Source organism: Ammospiza nelsoni, chromosome 10 (assembly GCF_027579445.1).
Source record: "Ammospiza nelsoni isolate bAmmNel1 chromosome 10, bAmmNel1.pri, whole genome shotgun sequence".
NCBI classification, from domain to species: Eukaryota; Metazoa; Chordata; class Aves; order Passeriformes; family Passerellidae; genus Ammospiza; species Ammospiza nelsoni.
Genome location: NC_080642.1, coordinates 15,947,114 through 15,963,851, shown reverse-complemented (window position 1 = coordinate 15,963,851; position 16,738 = coordinate 15,947,114). Strand labels below are relative to the sequence as shown.

Sequence of the window (16,738 nt, the reverse complement as noted above, 5' to 3'; positions counted from 1 at the left end):
AAAACAGAATTTAAAAGAAATGTAAATATTTGCTTTCTTCCTGGGAAAGCACTACATAGGGAAGAGGTGAAAAAGAGGGGATGTGCATATGGGGAATTACATCAGTATAATTAGAGAGTTTTAGCAAGCTGGTAAACCTCTGTGTAGGCAATCCCTTCACTCTAAAGTGTATTTCCTAATTAAAATTTTGCACCCCATTTTTGAGAGCCTTCCTACTGAAGAAACATCTCACCGCTGCCGCCCAATTAGATCAAATTGGGTGGCTGGCTCTTTTTGTTGTGTGCATGATAATACAAAGGCTCTCCAAGTTCCTGCTCAACAAAAGCTTGTGTGAAACAGGCTTTGAAGACACAATAACATTCCTCTTGCGAGTTTCAGGCCCGGAGGCTAAAAACACCAAGTAACTATTCATTCTTCCATCTTGAGACACATTCCTAACCTAGTTCAAAGGCCTGAAAAAACATGCCCTAGCTACATGCCTGCACACCTTCAGCAGGGCTTTCCCCTTCTAGCAGAGCTTGCTAGATAAAGAAGTTTCATACAGAAAAGAATTAATAAATACATTTGAGTTTTGTTTCACTTTTAAGAACTCTTAAATTGTTTAAAGGATTCAAGACTGCCTTGCATATGAATTAATCAGCTGTGTTAATCCATTGAAGAGTAAAGTGCACCATTCACATGTTTAAAGTCCAATGTTCATGCACAGTGCACCGTTCTTTAACTCCTGCTCCCAAGAAGCAGCTGTGGGAGGAGGGAGCGTGCACAGCAGCTGGAAAAGGACAAGAGATGATCTGGAGCTGTTTGGCTTCCATCACTGCTCTTCTATTTAGTTTCATCTGCTTCTGTTTTGATCTCAAACTGGTAAGTTAGATGTAAATCACACATGGCTATCCACCCATATTAAGATATCCAAGGCATTCAAGAACATTATGCATCATGTTCACAAGATGATGATAAAGGCAACAAAATACAAGATTATTTCCAAAGTACTGACACTAGAACAAATATTAACTTTCAACAAGAAAAAAATGTTTACAGTTTTCAACATACAGCCTTCCTAAGCAAACTGAATTCCTCTTTATGCATTTTATTTTGCTCTTTCTCAGAAATCTGAATGCTATTATGTGTAAAATGAGGAAATATAAACAATTACTACAGAACAGGCTAGCCTGACTACAGTTACCATTTCATGGACTGGAACCAGCCCAGGGAAACAGCGGAGCAGGCAGATGGGAGTGAAGGCAGCGCAGGTGAGAGCCTCCTTTGCAGGAAGGCAGGCTGGTTACACCTGCCCAAAGCTCCTGCAGGACCTGGCCCAGGTGTGCCAGCCAGCCTGCTTTTTGGGATTCCTGAACCACACACAGGAGATAGAAAGTTTCCTTTGTTTGCAATAATTTTCAGTACACCTAAACTAAGATTTCCTTACCTGTATTTCATTTTTTATCTGCAATCGAGCAATTAATTATTTAGTACTCCTGAATTTCCCTTTCTTTTAAAGAGAAGCAAATTTTTTTTTCATTTTGTAGTTTAGTTGACAGTGTTAAGAAAAAAAAATCAACTGTGATCTGCAACACAGAAAAGTGGACCAAATGCTAAAAATACTACTTTGTAACATAGCAAAGCATGAAGGGATGGTACAGTGTGCCCATGCTTTGCAAGCGAAGAAGTCAAAAAGAGAAACAGGGTAAACGTAACATGTTAAAGAGAGGCAATTTTTTTCAATTTCAACAATGTTGTTTCCATCTAAAATATATTTTTGTCCTCCTAAAGATTTCAATTAGTCGCTTTCACTTTCCCCAAATGAAAATGGCTCAGTTTGAATTTACCATCACTACAAAAAGCCAAGTGTTGCTCATTTTTCCCTTCATGTAGCCATAGTACAGATCTTCATTCCCATCAAAACAAGGAATACATTACCTTACTGACATCTAAGAGCCATTTTGAATCCTGTGGCATGCTGAGCTGCCCTACCTCTTTCAAGGACTGCACTTTCAAGCTGAGCTACCTACTGCTGGTCATTTCCAGGAAATACAAGTGTACTCTGAAAGGAAAATCTTTGTGGATAAATTCCAAAATAGGGAAAAAAAGTAAGATAACATTGTCTTAGCCTCAACTAAGTAAACAGCTTGTTAGTTTATGTCCTCATTATTATGTAACATTCTGCTCCATAAATGCACCATTTGCTGTTTTGAAGTAACAAGTAATTCAGAAATGGTGATCAAGAATTGCAGGAGAGGAATCACCAATAATGACAGCACAAACTCTTCTGAAGAAAGGAAAATTAATCCCATTTTTCAGAGACCACTCAGCCAACATCACCATCACCTACCCACAGCACCTGTTTGAGTCAGAAATGGAACAGCCACCATCATTTCAGCAAAGTACCCAACCATTATTTCCCTGGGTATCACCACAGAGACCAAGTATCATGAAAAAGCACATTGTACCATGCAGGGAAGGCTGCAGACTTTCCCAGCCCTATGACACAGCAGGTACAGCAAAGGACACTGTTACATCTGTGCCTTCTCCAGGAAAGAGAAGAGCTTCTGTATTTCTCCTATGTTAGTATCTATGTGAAGGCTCGAGCATCACAGCTGCCAGTGACTCCCAAACACCTTGTCAATCACTTGCACAGGAGCCCTCAAACCAGTCTGGAAATTACTGGAACATCACTGTCTCCTTGCTCTAGCAGTTTAAGGTATTTCAGCCAAGTGCCAAAGCATCACTCACTGGGACCCCAGCACTCCCCTGCAGCTCATACAGGAGGCTGCTGGGCTCCCAGTCTGTCTAAAGCCAAAACATCTTCCCTGTCACTCATTTCCTGCTCTCTAGGGGTTAAAATTCTCTTTTCTAACAGAGCAATCTTCTCTTCAAAATGAAGATCAGCTGGCTGAAGATTAATTACCATCCAGTGTTTTAATCTAAAAGATTCCCTCCCTGGCACACATCAGCTGTCACTTGAGGTGTCTTTGCATCTCTCACACAGCACAGGGCACGGGAAGCTCAGGTCAGACCTGAAACAAGTCACAGCTCCAGCCATGGTGCTTTACTGGCTTCCCTTCCATTCCTTTGCAGTCACTTACAAACTGATAAACAGAAGACTACAGCTGAGATGCGCTGTAAGAGGAGAGACAAACTCAATCTTCTACCTCCCATGTACAGTTCTTGAGGTTCTTTTACTCTCTCAGTGAAGACACAGAACTCTCAGCACAGCATTTACATGAATGTTACTGGTGATGTACAGACATGCAGGATCTGGTTAGCAGGATGATGGGAGAGTTTGTTTTGGTTTGGTTTTAATCCCACGGTTCAGTGAAGTAAGGGCAGAAGGAACCCATGTAATCAGACTGGCTTAGTCTCCTCCACTCCAGCTTCAAGCTCTTTATTCCTTCAGGGAACTGTGCCACTGAAAGAAGGCTCCTGTGCACAAACTAGTTAAGTATTTTATTGACTGGCAAATCCAGCTTATGGAGTTCCTACCCTATAGTTATGTCTTAACAAATATTTGTGCACCACACTGAAAGCCAGACTGCTGCAACTACACAGGAAACAAGGCTGCTAGTGAATTCCCATTTTTCCTATTCACACAGATTCTGTATTTCAAAGAAGGCATGTGCAATCCTTAGGTGCCCTAGTGGTTATAAATGTCCAAATCATACACAGGCTGGAGGGGATGGGCTGAGGCAGAAGAAGAAGAAACTCAGTCAATTAAAGCTGTAGATGTTCCCAGACTCTACATTGCTCCCTTACATAACATATCATTAGAGAGTTCAAATGTGCAAGTACACTTCAACAGCTCTGCTAGCTGTAAGGTGCACACCATCCTCCTGAAGCATATCTTATTTGAAAATTTAACAGGTCATTTCTTCCACATTCCCAGCTTCCAAAAAAATAGAATTTTGCAACAGTTGACAAAATGTACACAGGTAAATCTTCTACGATAGCCCATGGAACAGTACATTTCACCTTCCAGCTCAGGTGGCTGAAACCAGGTCTTCCAACTAGACTCCCAAATTATTACAAGCACTTGAACACACACAAACATCCACTGTCTCACCTACCTGACCAAAAATTACTCTGAAGAAAATACACTTCACAATTACCCAAGGTTAAATCTCTAATAATAGTCTTCAGAGAACATGACCTAGATATGTCAAGCATGATCAGAGAGACATATATCAAGACATCCTTTAGTTAGTTAAGAGTGCCAGGCTTATTTAAATCTCCTTTATCTGTTCACACCTTGGCTTTTGTTAAATTTCACATCATTTCTGTAAGCAGAGAGTAAAGCTGTTAAACTTGTGAATCTTTTTTTTTCAAGTTACCAATGTCTCTCCTGTCTCTATTTCATGTAGTCAAAATAATAATCACCACTTATCAAAGCCCCAGAATTATGTAAAAATAGAATAATGCTACTCACTTTTATGAACAGGAACTGTAACACATCAGATCATGTACAGATGACCAAAAGCCAACTTTAACCATTCTGACAAGTTGGGAATTCAGACATATTTGTCAGTATTAATGTATTTGTGTTGCAGCTCTTACCACAAAATGAAAACCGCATCTATTGTAACAAGCCACAACAGCTTTGTCATTTGAAGTTTTCTTTTACAATATATTATTTACATTTTAAAAAGAGAATCTATACTTACTAATTCATAAGACAAAATATTAAACTAATGAACCCAAATCAAATTTATAACTGTCCAAGCAGTAGAGTGTAAAGAAGATAATGCTGCAGTTAAAAAAACCTGTGCAAATATAGTCCTCCTTCTACTGTATATATTTTATAAAATCAAGGAGTTTTAACGTTAAAATTCAGTCATTCTTATTTATCTTGGACTTAGTTCAGATTTGTATCTGTGGTTTACTGTTTTGGTCGTGACAGGGATATTACAAGACAAAGAATTCAGGAAAGGAGAGCTGGAGGTAAATTCTGCTTGCCTTAGTAAGCAAATCATCCTGTTAAGGTCAGCAGAATATCCAAATACTAAAAAAAAAAAATAAAATCCAATAACAAATAAGGACTACATGTGCTTCCTAAGCAGAGTGTTCATCCCTGTAATAAAGAAAAAAAAAAAAAAAAAAAAAAAAACAGAAGGAAAAACACCTTCAGAAAACTGCAGTACCATGCAAAATGAGCACCTCTAAAACAAACTCTTTGTGTATATCCAGGCTCTCCACATTTCTCTATACTCGTCCTCAAACTTTCAAATATCACTTATCCCAGTTCCCCTCAGATCACAAACACCTTGCAATTCTATCTACATCATCCTGCCATAGTTTGTGTGTCTCCCAAGTAATTTCTCTCTCATTTCCACCTCCTTCCCATACCACTTTCTGTAAGTGCCCCCCAGCCTTCACCTCAAGTTCTCCATTATCTCATGCCAGCAGTCTCTCCTGGTCACAGCACAGGCCCCATGAACAGCTTTCCCCTCCTTTTCCTCTTGTCTTTAAGAGTATTTCATAACTTTGTCAATCAAACACAATAATTAGTTTTCATTGAAACTTGGCACAGAAGTTAAACCTAAAGTCAAATTAGTTTTGGAAAATAGTATCTATTTCTCTTCCCTATCACTGGACACCAAAATTATTTTTAAAGCTTATGTGACTTTACTCATGTAATAATCAGTACTGAACAGATTAATTTTCAGAGCTTCAAGAAACTGGAAAAAAAAACCCACTTTCTTTACAAACAAGCTATTATACACTTGTTCAAAAGAATATTCAAGTAAATTTACTTTCAGTACTTGCACTCAAGTATTTAGGAAGTAATGAAAACTGTACAGTCCTAATGAATATAAAATTTTAGCTATCATAAAGTAGTCCTTTAACAATGCACCATACTGAAGACATTGGTCAAATTACATTCCCATTCCACAGCTGCTTGCTGTATTTTATTAACAAGCTGTAATTCTCTATTTACAAGTGTTATCTAGGGAAATTTATGATCTCCCTACAGTTGCTATTAAAAATCAGCATCATCCTCACCCTGCAATGTCCTGTTTAATTTTCAAATTTAAACCACATTCAAAAACCAGCTTAAACATTAACTAACTGTGAAAACCATGTGCTAAAGATGTCCAGGTAATACCTCATAATCATATGAATTTGTTTATAAATAATTCTGTTTCTGTTTTTAAGCCAGGAAAACAAAAGAGAAACACCTAAAGCCATTAATTACAAGCTTGTGGTCTTGTTAAACAGGAGGACTGCAAATATGCAAGTATGTGGAGACACAGGCTCAATTTTGGCAAATAATTAGGTGTGAGGAAAAACTAGTGTGTGTATACAGTAAGAAATGCACTGTTTTGTCTACAGTAATGCCCACAAAGCATGAAAAACTTTCATAACATGCTGGTATTTACCTTGGTGCTAACCCAAAACTTCAGAAACTTCTGTTCTTCAGTTCGGGAAACAACGCGCCCCTAGAAACTTAATTCAAGTGTACAAGTCTTGTTTTGGCACCCTTGTGGGTCTCTTCCAACCCAGGATATCCTATGATTTTATGAACTGCTGTTGCTCCACCTTAAGTTTTAACTTGAGAAAAAGAACACAACTATTGAAAACGATGAAGGAAATAAATTTAAAAAGCAAGCAGTCTCCCAAAAAAAAAAAAAAAACCAAAAGGGCATATAGTACCAGAATGACATGAGCAATTTTCTGTTTACCATCATGTGTATTTTCATGAGAACCACAAAGTTTAGCTCTACCTTTAGAAGTGTTTTGTTTTAACTGGATACAGGCAAAAGGTCTAACAACCCTACAGATGCCCTTGTGCTGAATTTCCATTGTACTGTTTTCCATTTTCTTACATCACCAAAAAACCCCAAACCACCCATGCAGTGGGTGAAACAGTCAGCATCAAAGCTAGAGTGAGCCAAGTTACCACTTGCTTACACTACACATATTCTATTCTGTGTTATTAGCACTTACATTCAGGAGTTCTCAGAGTCATCAACAAAATGGAAATGAAGCTTTGAAGCTTTGGAGATCAAAGCAAGATACCTGAATTCATTCCACTGTCTTGCTACTGCATTTCCTGTTTCTCCAGAGCCAACATCTAATGGTTTCCTTTTTTGGAATATTTTATGACTATATACTCAGAACACAACTTATCAGCAGTTCATCTTCAAAACCCCTGCTCATTTGAGGAGCCTTCTCACAGCAACCCCAGAAGCAGGATCCACAGCATGTCCACAACATCTGCTCACCGCTGTCTTGGGTTTGTGTGCAAGGTTTTGACAGTGGGATCTACAGGGGTGGTTCCTCAGGGAAGCTGCAGGAAGCTGCCCCCATGTGTGACAGAGCCATTGCCAGTCAGCTCCAAGATACACCTGGCCAAGGCCAAGCAGTGCCACTGACAGAGGCACCACCTCCGGGATTGTGTATTTAGGAACAGAAAAAACCGCACAACTGCAGCCAGAGAGAGGAGTGAGGACATCTGAGCCACTGTGGATACAGGAAACTATTCTGCAGAGGAAGTAGCAGCAGGACAACATGCAGTGAACAGGCCAAAATCCCCATTCTCATACCCCTGTGCTGCTGTGGGAAAGAGGTAGAGAAATGGGGAGTGAAGCTCCCTCCAGCTAGGAAGGGAGGGGTGGGGGACAAGTGTTTTAAGATTTAGTTTTTTTATTTCCTATTATCCTACTCTGATTTGATTGGTAAGAAATGAAACCAATTTGCCCAAGTTGAGCCTGTTTTGCCCACGACAGTAATTGATGAACGATCTCTCCCTGCCCTCATCTCAACTCATGAGCCTTTTGTTGTATCTTTTTCTCCCTCATCTAGCTGAGGAGGAGAGTGATAGAGTGGCTCTGGTGGACGCTTGGTGTCTGGCCAGGACCAGCCCACCACATCTGTGCATGCAAAACTCCAAGCAGGAGGAAAACGCCTTCGGGCTACACTGCTCTCTCCCCTCAATTTTTCCATGTCATGGGCTGGTGTTTCCCAGCACAACTTGGCAATTGCAGCAACAGAGCCTTCCAGCTACAGCATAAAAGGCCACTCATCAGAGGATCCAAGAGTCACCAGCCAGGCTAGACACACACAACAGTACCCAGTTCTCTAAAGCAGAGGTAAAGGTTTGGACAGGAGAGCATAGAGAACTGCACTGAAACTACAGCACTTCTAACAGGAAAAAAGAAGAGAGCTAGGGCAGGGCCAGCTGCTGGGAAACAGCCAAGAATATATGACAGGGAAGGCAATGGGATTGGAGAGTGCAGAGGAATTCTGTGGGTGAGAGAGAAATGTTTTTCAATGAAATTCGGGAAACAACATGGTTATTTCAGCCAGGATCCTTAATGTTAGGAGAAAGAGACTAAAAATACTTCAGAATCTCATGTCTGAACAACCTGGAGGCAGCTGGCAGAGAAAGGGAGCAGGGAAAAGGACAGGAGTCAGGTAGTTTGCATCAAAGCAGCAAACAGTCATTTTACTGTTAGGAGATGAACAGCCAACATTTGGGGTCACTGCAGATGTCTTGTAGATGGCAACAACAGAAAATTCCAGAATGGATAAAACAAGCACTATCCAGACAGTTTTGGCCTTTGGGATGGGCTGGAAGATTGTTCTATGGAGGGAAAAAGTAAACCAACATGTACAGTCCCTTTGCCCCTTCTGAAATTAAAAGTGTAAATAATAACCCATGAAAGAGAGGGAGAGTAAAGAGTAAGAGTGCTTAGTGCAGCCTTCCCCAGCCCTTGTTCTGAAGCCTGCAGCTTCACCTTTCCCTTCCCAGCTCCAGATGTTTTCTCCTCTCTACTGTACCTGCGAACACACCAAGCAGCTTTTCCTTCATCTTTCACTTGCTCAGGCACCAACAGGAGAAACCACAACCTCCCCGCTCTCAGCTGCAGCCTGGACAGCCTCAGCTGCCACCAGGAGCACAGGAGAAGCTGGCCAAGGAGGCACAGCCTGCTCTGCTGCTCACTGGGAAAGGCAGGCAAAGCTCTGGGGAACTGTGCAGTTTTCAGGTGAATGGTTTGGCTGAAGGTGTTCAACAACTTTTTCAGGCATGTGCAATCAGTCCCATAAATCATTCAGCTCCAGGCAGGTTTTCTTAGGAATGGCGTAAGGTAAAACTTACACAGAACAAGTCTCCTGCCAAACCAAAGTTTTACCTCCAAAGCAAAAAAGGTACAAGCACATGTCAAAAAATAACTATAAAAATGGTTTAGTATGAACGAAACATTGTTGGGTTTCTTTCCTTAGCACACTCAAGAGATGAGCTGGTCAGGCTGAATTTTACAAGACAAGTTTCAATTGATAGCAAGAAATCTAACCTTGGAAACAAGAGTCCCAACAGTTAAGGTCTGAGAGGGCTACAAGCAACCAACAAAGCTTTACAGTGGGAAGGGAGAAGGAACAGCCATGGCTCAAACTCCCCATATAATTACAACCTGATTCTTCCCTTGCCTCCCAGAAACTGTGCCTCCTCAATCCAATCCAAATTTTGGGAAATAAGAACCAACTTCAAATAACAATTACTCTATTTACACAGTGCTGCCCTTAAAAGCGTCTGCCTAGTATTTTTCCATGAGTTCTTATATCAGGTCTTCCACATCCTAATCTTTCACTGAACAGCATAATCACAGCAGGTATCTACCTAACACCACCATGGAGAGCATTGCCACAGCTTTTATGTTAAAGATGACACATAGTTCAATTAAACAAGTTATCCACAGCAAAAGGAAAGCAGTGCATTTGGAAAAAACTGGGTAAGCAGCTATGACACTACTCCCTGCCAGACCTGCCTTCTCATACCCTTCATATATTCTTTACTTACCCACACACTGACCAAGGATCTTCTCTCACACTAACTCTCCAGCCCCAACACTGCACAGGTGGGAGGGAACAGTGATGCTCCCAGCAAAGTGACTGAACTACAGAACATGTTGCATCCTTTGCCAAAGTCTCCTCCTGAAGAATTCACAACACCAATGCTGTCCTAAGCAGAGCCATCTGCAAAAACAGGGCTCTTGCAAGCACACGCCAGAACTGAGAAAAGGTGTGGCTGTGTAAATTTGTGTACATTTAGTCACAAATAATGTATGGTGACACTCAGCACAGTCCTGTCAGCCACAAAAGTTACCAGTTGCGACTTGAACCAGACTGGCAATATTTGCACTGATCCTAAGTCCCATCTTGAACTTGCAATTAACCTAATATTTGTAGGTCATGTAAGACAAAGACTTAATACTGCTTTGCTCTAATGGGCAACAGCAGCAATGCCAAGCAGCAAATGTGAAGAGACTGTTTTGCCTTTTTTCAGGTTATAAGGATGCAAAACACCTAGATATGAAAAACATATGATCCCAGGCATCACACCGACACCAGCCCTCAGTGTTCCCTTCAGCACAGCCAACAGGTGACACAAATACTGAGATGATGTAAACAGTGGTATGAGTTTCACCCCCTAATGTTCCCCATATATTCATAGTAACTGCTTTAACCATGCTGCTGCTCAGGCATGTAGGAAACTGTTAAAATTGAATGACAAAATTTACTAAATAACTATCTGCCAGTACTCTCCTGCACCAAAACAAAGCACTCTTCACCATTCGTGAAAGGACACAGGCGTGCTGTACTTTATGAGCTCTTAACAAGATACATTGTTCTGTGCTGCATGAAGTTCCCACTCAACAGAAACATCACACTGCTTCCAACAAGGCTCCTGCTCATCTTACATGTCTGTAATCAACGTGCAACGGCCTGGCAGAAGTTCTTCCCGAATTAAAAATTAAAAGCTTCAGGAAGAAGCAGAACACATTAGTCAATGCTAAAACACAGTTCATGGGGCTCACTTCCTGTGCTGTTTGTAACACTGGCAGGTGAGGGACAGCCACACAGACATCAACCGAAACACAAGTGATAGGATACAATGCTCTAAAGGCTTTGAAGTCTGTTTCCAAACTCACAGCTCCTTCCAACAAAACTGAATTAACACTGGTCACAGCCCTGTGAGGTAGATGCCCTTAGCCATGCACGTGTTAGCAGGGTTCACTGCTCTACTCTTGGCCACAATCACTGACCAAACCAGGATTACACTGGGAGTTTCCTGCTTCCAGCCCAATACTAGAAGCGATTCACTTTCACACCCCTCTCCCACACACTTTTGAAGCACTGCTAATTTCGGAAAGTAAAAAAAAGTGGCAACACAATAAGCAGAATATTGTATCCCCGGCTGAACAGGAGCGTCCGAAGCTGCTTTGGAAGCATCCCCGGCCCGTGCAGGTGCGGGCCAGCGGCGGGACACCCGCACGGATGCTGCACTCCGGGATACTTCTGCCACTAAAACACTCTGCAGTGAGGCCAAAAGGCTCAATGAAACCAACCCAACCCGTGGCTGCCCCGGGGGATGATGTCGCCCGCCCCAGCCCGCGGGAAGGCACCGCAACGAGCAGCCCCGACCCCCGCCCCATCTCCGCTGTCGTTTCACTCCCCGAGCAGAGCCGCGCCCCGTCCCGGCTCACCTTCCCCGGCGGGCGTCCGGCTCCTACATCTCCTCCCGTTTCTGGAAGCTGATGCTGGCGTACGCGCTCAGATCCTCGCCACAGTGGCCACTCCCGCGCTGCTGGCCCGGGGGCTTCGGCGGCAGCGGCTGCTTGGCCTCGGCGGGGGCGTGTGGGTGGTGGTGGCGGCGGTGGCCGCAGTCCCTCACCAAGTCCAGGTCGATGTAGTTGAGCCCGTTCTCCAGGGCGGGCACGATCCCCGGGTCCCGGCGGGCGGCGGCCTCCCCCGCGCCGGGACGCAGCCACACGTTCTCGAAGGAGGCCGAGCTGTGCCGCTTCACCTCCTCGGCGCCCCCCGCGCCGCCGCACGGGAAAGGTGCCCCGAGCCCACCCGCCGCTCCGCGGGCCGCGCTCGGCGTGGAGGAGAACGTCTCGGAGCTGTGTCGCCGCCGGCCGCCCTGCGGGTCGGCGCGGATCACCTTGGCGCTCTGGTTGCGGCCGGGGCTGAGGCTGACGCGGGTGAAGGCGCTGCCCGCGCCCAGGCCCCCCAGCAGGGAGGAGGAGCGCGGCGGCGCCGCCGACAGCTCGGCCGGCGGCCGCGGCAGCTCCGGGGACCCAGCGGTGGCGGCCGCCGGCGGGGGCTTTTCGGGGCCGGCGCGGCCCCCCCGCACTTCGGCGTAGCTGATCGGGCGGGCGGGCGAGCCGGGGGACGGGCTGTCCGCGTAGTCCAAACAGGAGCCCCCGCCGGCCGCGGCGCCCCCCCGCTGCATCGCCACGTAGTCCCGGCCGAGCCGGGCCGCCCGCGCGGTGGCGAAGCCGGGCGGGCAGGGGGCCCGCGGCGGGCCCGGCTCCATGTTCATGTACTCCTCGGCCGCCTCGCTGCCCGGCGGCGGCAGGGCCATGCTCAGGGCAGCCGAGGGGAAGGGCGGCTTCTCGCCGGCGATGAACTCGATGTTCACGTACTCGCCGGGGCTCTTGGGCTCCGGGGGCAGCAGCACCGGGGGCTGCTCCCGGGCCCGCGGCAGGGTGCTGGCCTTAGGGCCACCCAGCGACAGCCGCGTGGGTCGCGCCAGGCGGCCCTTGGTCTGCACGGCCGTGTCCACCTTGCGCGGGGGCTGCGCTTGAGGCGGGGGGCCGCCCTCGGGGCCCCCGCCACCGCCCAGGCTGTCGCTGCTGGTGGAGGAGGACGAGTCCTCGGCCGCGTAAAGGAGGCGGCTGGAGCCGAGCGCGATGCGGGGCTGAGGGCTGCCCTCCTCGGCTGTCCCCGCCGGCCTGCTGCCGCCCCGCCGGTGCACGTGCTTGAAGGAGCGCGGCAGCGAGAAGTAGGAGTAGATGGGTTTGTGGTGCGCTACGGTGGCCGCCTCCTCGACCCCCGGCTGCCCCGCAGCCCCGAAGTAGCAGTCGGGCGGAGTGCTGGTGGTGGAGCCGCTGGCTGGGGACATGTTGATATAGTCGCTGCCGCCGCAGGGGAGCTTCCCTTCGTTGCTCTCCACTGAGAGTTTTGGGTGGTGGCCGGCACCATTTGTCCAGATCTTGCCGTAGCCCGCAGAGCTGCTGTCGGGGGAGTAGCTGCCACTGGGGGACATCATCATGTAGCCATTAGAGTCCACTGTGGCTGGAGGGTGGCGGCCACCCCTGCCAGGGTTGATGATCTGTTGCGGGGCCGACACACTCTTGGGACTCATGGGCATATAGTCACCACCCTTGGGGGGCCCCCCACCACTGGGCACAGGGGCTACACCAGGCGACATGGGCATGTAGCCATCATCCGTGTGCGGGGCAGAGTTGGTCCGATGATGGCCACTGTCCATGTGGTGCATATCCAGGCACTCCTCTGGGTAGGAGTGAGTGGGCACAAAGGCTGAGTGGCGGTAGGAGGGCAACCTGCTGCTGCCACAGGGGTAAGAAGGCAGCATCTCCGTGTACTCCTCAATGGAGGCCACTGAAGACTGTGAGGGTGTTTTCTGGTGGGAGATGGTGGGCGAAGTGCCTGCAGAGTGAGTCCGCTTTCTGAATGCCTTCTCCAAGTCGGCAACCTCCTCACTACCACCTCGAGGACAGCAGGGTGTACTAGGATAGCGGGGCTGCTGCTGAGGGTGGCAGGTGCGTGGGATGAAATGGCCATTGGGTGCTGCCAGGCTGCAGCAAGAAGAGGTGGCCTTCCCTCCCATGCAGATGTAGTTGAGGTCTTCATCACCCCGGGCAGGGGGGGTGTGTCCCAACGAATCAGGGGTTACACTGCGAAAAGAGCTGCGAAAGTCACACGGGCTTGAACCATACTCATCAGAGGAAATAAATCCACCATCACTAGGAGAGCCAGAAACTGAAGCACTAGACCTTCGTGGGAACAGGCAGTCTGAGGTGGAGCCGTGGCCACTAGTGCTGCTGGATGACAGGCTGACTGGACTGGTGGCTGAAGGAGAGCAGCGCGAGGAAGGCATTGGGATGGACCGGCTGTGGTTGAGTGGAGGATGGAGCCTGGAGTTGCCACGGTGTCTGTGTGAGTGAGTCCGGTTAGCACTGGGACTAACTGGGCTGCCATCCACAGAGGCAGGTCTTGACATTGTGCCTTCCCCATCACTCGATGCTCGAACCCGGAAAGAGCTGGGTTTGCCGCCTGTACCTCCACCACCGGCAGGAGAAGTGGCCGTGACGCTCTCAGTCCTGGACCGCCGACTGAGCCCCACTTGGCTCGGTGGAGGGTTGTTGACGTGGTGCCTGCGAAGGGGCACAGAGATCGGGTTGGAACAGTTTGAGGAGGACTGGCTCTTGCTACGGGGCCGGAATTCCTCACTCATGGCTCGCATGGCCTCCAGGATAGTTTCATGCATGTTCTGTGCCACCACTGAGTCATCCACTTGCATCCAGAACTCACCAGGTCCAGTGACAGCTGAGCGTCCCACCTCAATGAAGAAGAAGTTCTCAGAGTGACCACAGCGGCGGATGTTGAGCAGCTGCAGCACCACAGCAGCCGCATCTGAATTCAGCTTTACAAAGCTGATGGTCTTGTTAGTCAGGCACAGGCGGTAGATGCCAATCAGGTTCTTTGTCTGGCCTAGGCCCTTAGGCTTCAGAATTACTTGCCAAACTTCCTTAAAAGCTGGACCAGGGGCTACCTCACCATAGCTGTCCTCACCTGCTTCCCCCAGTCCTGTGCTGCTGCCTCCAAAAGTGACATCGCTGTGGTGGTGGTGGTGATGGTGATGGAGGTGATGGTGGCCCTTGGCCCTGTTGTGCAACTGCAGCAGTGCTTGGTACCAGCTCTCCTGCTCAGGTTCACTGTCAGCTGCAATGGCAAAGTGTTCGTCCTTGGTGTAGAGGGCCACCAGGTGCTTGTTCTTGGAGTCAGCCCGTTTGTTGATGTTGAAGCAGCTTTCTAGTGGGATGGAGCGCTTGGGGGCCCCCGACTTGTGTCTCCATTTCTTCTCATTCTCGTAATACTCCAGCCGGGCGGGTCCAGACTCACTGGCTGCCCTCAGCACGAAAAATCGTTTATGCATGCTCTTGGGTTTGCGCAAGTAACCCACCTTTCTGACATCTGAGAAGAAGCCCTCGTTATTATCCGTGGGGCTGGCCATGATGAGAGGTGGTGGAGTTGCTACTGCAGCTCGCAGTCTGCAAGACCCCAAAACAGCCAAGCCAGCCAGGAAAGGCAACCACCTAAAATAAAATTCATGCAACAACAATTAAAAAAAAAAAAAGGGAAATAAAAAAAAAGAAAAAAGGCAAAATAGCTCAAGATCCTCTTTTGAGAACGGGACGGGGGAGGGACAGAAGCAGGGTGAGAGCAGCTGTTCAGTGGCAGAGGCAGCTTCCAGCACCAAATCAGAGTTTGTGTTGCTGTTTATGCCCAAATCGCGCTTAGACGCGTAAGCTCGTCCTTAAAAAGTCCAGTCCCGATCAGTCCAGACGAAAGTCTCGTCCCAAAATGAGCAGCCGGGAATGAAAAACACATCTTCCCTCGCAGGGGTCGGGCTCCGGCGGGGCCGGCAGCGAGGCGCGGGTCCCTTTCCTCCGCTCCCTGCACCCCTTCCCCGGCTCAAGTTTGCCTCCGCGAGCAGCGATCTCTGTTGCAGATTAAATATCCTCTCGGGGGCGGAGATTGTTTTGCAAAGTCCGGGGTTTGCACCCAAAAATACACGCTGCTCTCCCCTCTCTCGCTCTCCTCTCAAAAAAGAGAAAATTAAAAAAAAAAAATACCGCCCACAATACAACCCCCCTTCCCCAAATATCAGCGCCGAGGCTGCTGCTCCCGCTCGTGCGTGCGGAGGAGGCTGGCGACCCCATTCAGTCCCATCTCGTTAGGCAGAGAAAGTGCCATTTCCACACGCGGCGCAGCCCGGCAGCGGCGGGAGGGGAGGCAAGCCCGAGTACCGAAGGAACATCCTCTCTTCCTCCTCCTCTTCATTCCAGGCGGCAGCGCCTCAGCGGCCGGCGGCGCGGCCCCCTCCCGTGCCCCAGCCCGCCGGGGGAGCGGGCACCGCCGCGGCGGCTCCTTCTCCGCCGGCTTCTCCTCGGAGTTTCCCGGCGCCCCGCACCAAAACAGGCGGCGGGGGCCGCGCTCGGCAGTCCAGCCCCCTCCGCCCGCCGCCGCGGCTCAGGCTCACTCCAAGGAGAACAACACGTGACGGCGCCAGTGCGTGGACCATCCCCGGAGCCGCCGCCAGGCTCCCGGCCAGCGCCGCCGCTCCGCCCTCCGCCCTGCCCTCATTCAGCGCGGCCGCGGGGCCGCCGCCGCCGCGCCCCCATTGGTGCCGCCGCCCGTCCGTCACGGCTGCGGCGGCGCCCGGCCGGGCTGGGGCGCGGCGCGTAGTAAAGAGGCGTAGACGCCATTCAGCGCCGTGTTCTTTATACCCGCCGCCGGCGGCCTCTGCAGTGTGGCGGCTCCTGGGCCCGGCCGGGCGGGGAGATGCTCCCGCCTACCCGCAGCCCTTGCCGCCGGCCTCGTGGGGAGGGGAGTGGAGGGGAGCGAAGCGGGGGCGCTGTGCCTGCGGCCGTGGGGCCCCGCCCGCCCCGCCCGGGTCTCGTTCCGCTCCTCGGGCTCAGACGCGGCCCCGGCGCTGCCAGCGCGGCCGGCCCCCAGCAGGGGCCTGGCGGGAGGGAGGGCTCGGCACGGCGCTGCCTCCATGGCGGGCGAGGCCGGGCCCCAGCCGCGCTCCCGCCACCGGCTGTGCAGCGGGTCCCTTGTCTCCCCGCGTCGCTCCGTGCTAGATTAAACCGAGCGTGCAGCGGCCGTGCCGGAGCTGGACGTGCCGCGCCCGCAACTCTGCCCCGGGCCC

General features: G+C 49.2%; 1 protein-coding gene across 1 annotated transcript in view; it reads right to left on the bottom strand.

Annotated features, from left to right (window-relative positions):
* IRS1 (insulin receptor substrate 1) overlaps window positions 1-15,979 on the bottom strand; it is a 48,481-nt gene extending 32,502 nt beyond the window's left edge. Inside the window, exon 1 of the mRNA XM_059479614.1 lies at window positions 11,481-15,979. Coding sequence (XP_059335597.1) covers window positions 11,504-15,037 — 3,534 coding nt within the window. The 5' untranslated portion in view covers window positions 15,038-15,979 and the 3' untranslated portion in view covers window positions 11,481-11,503. The remainder of the gene's footprint in view (window positions 1-11,480) is intronic.
* Window positions 15,980-16,738: the final 759 nt, after the last annotated feature.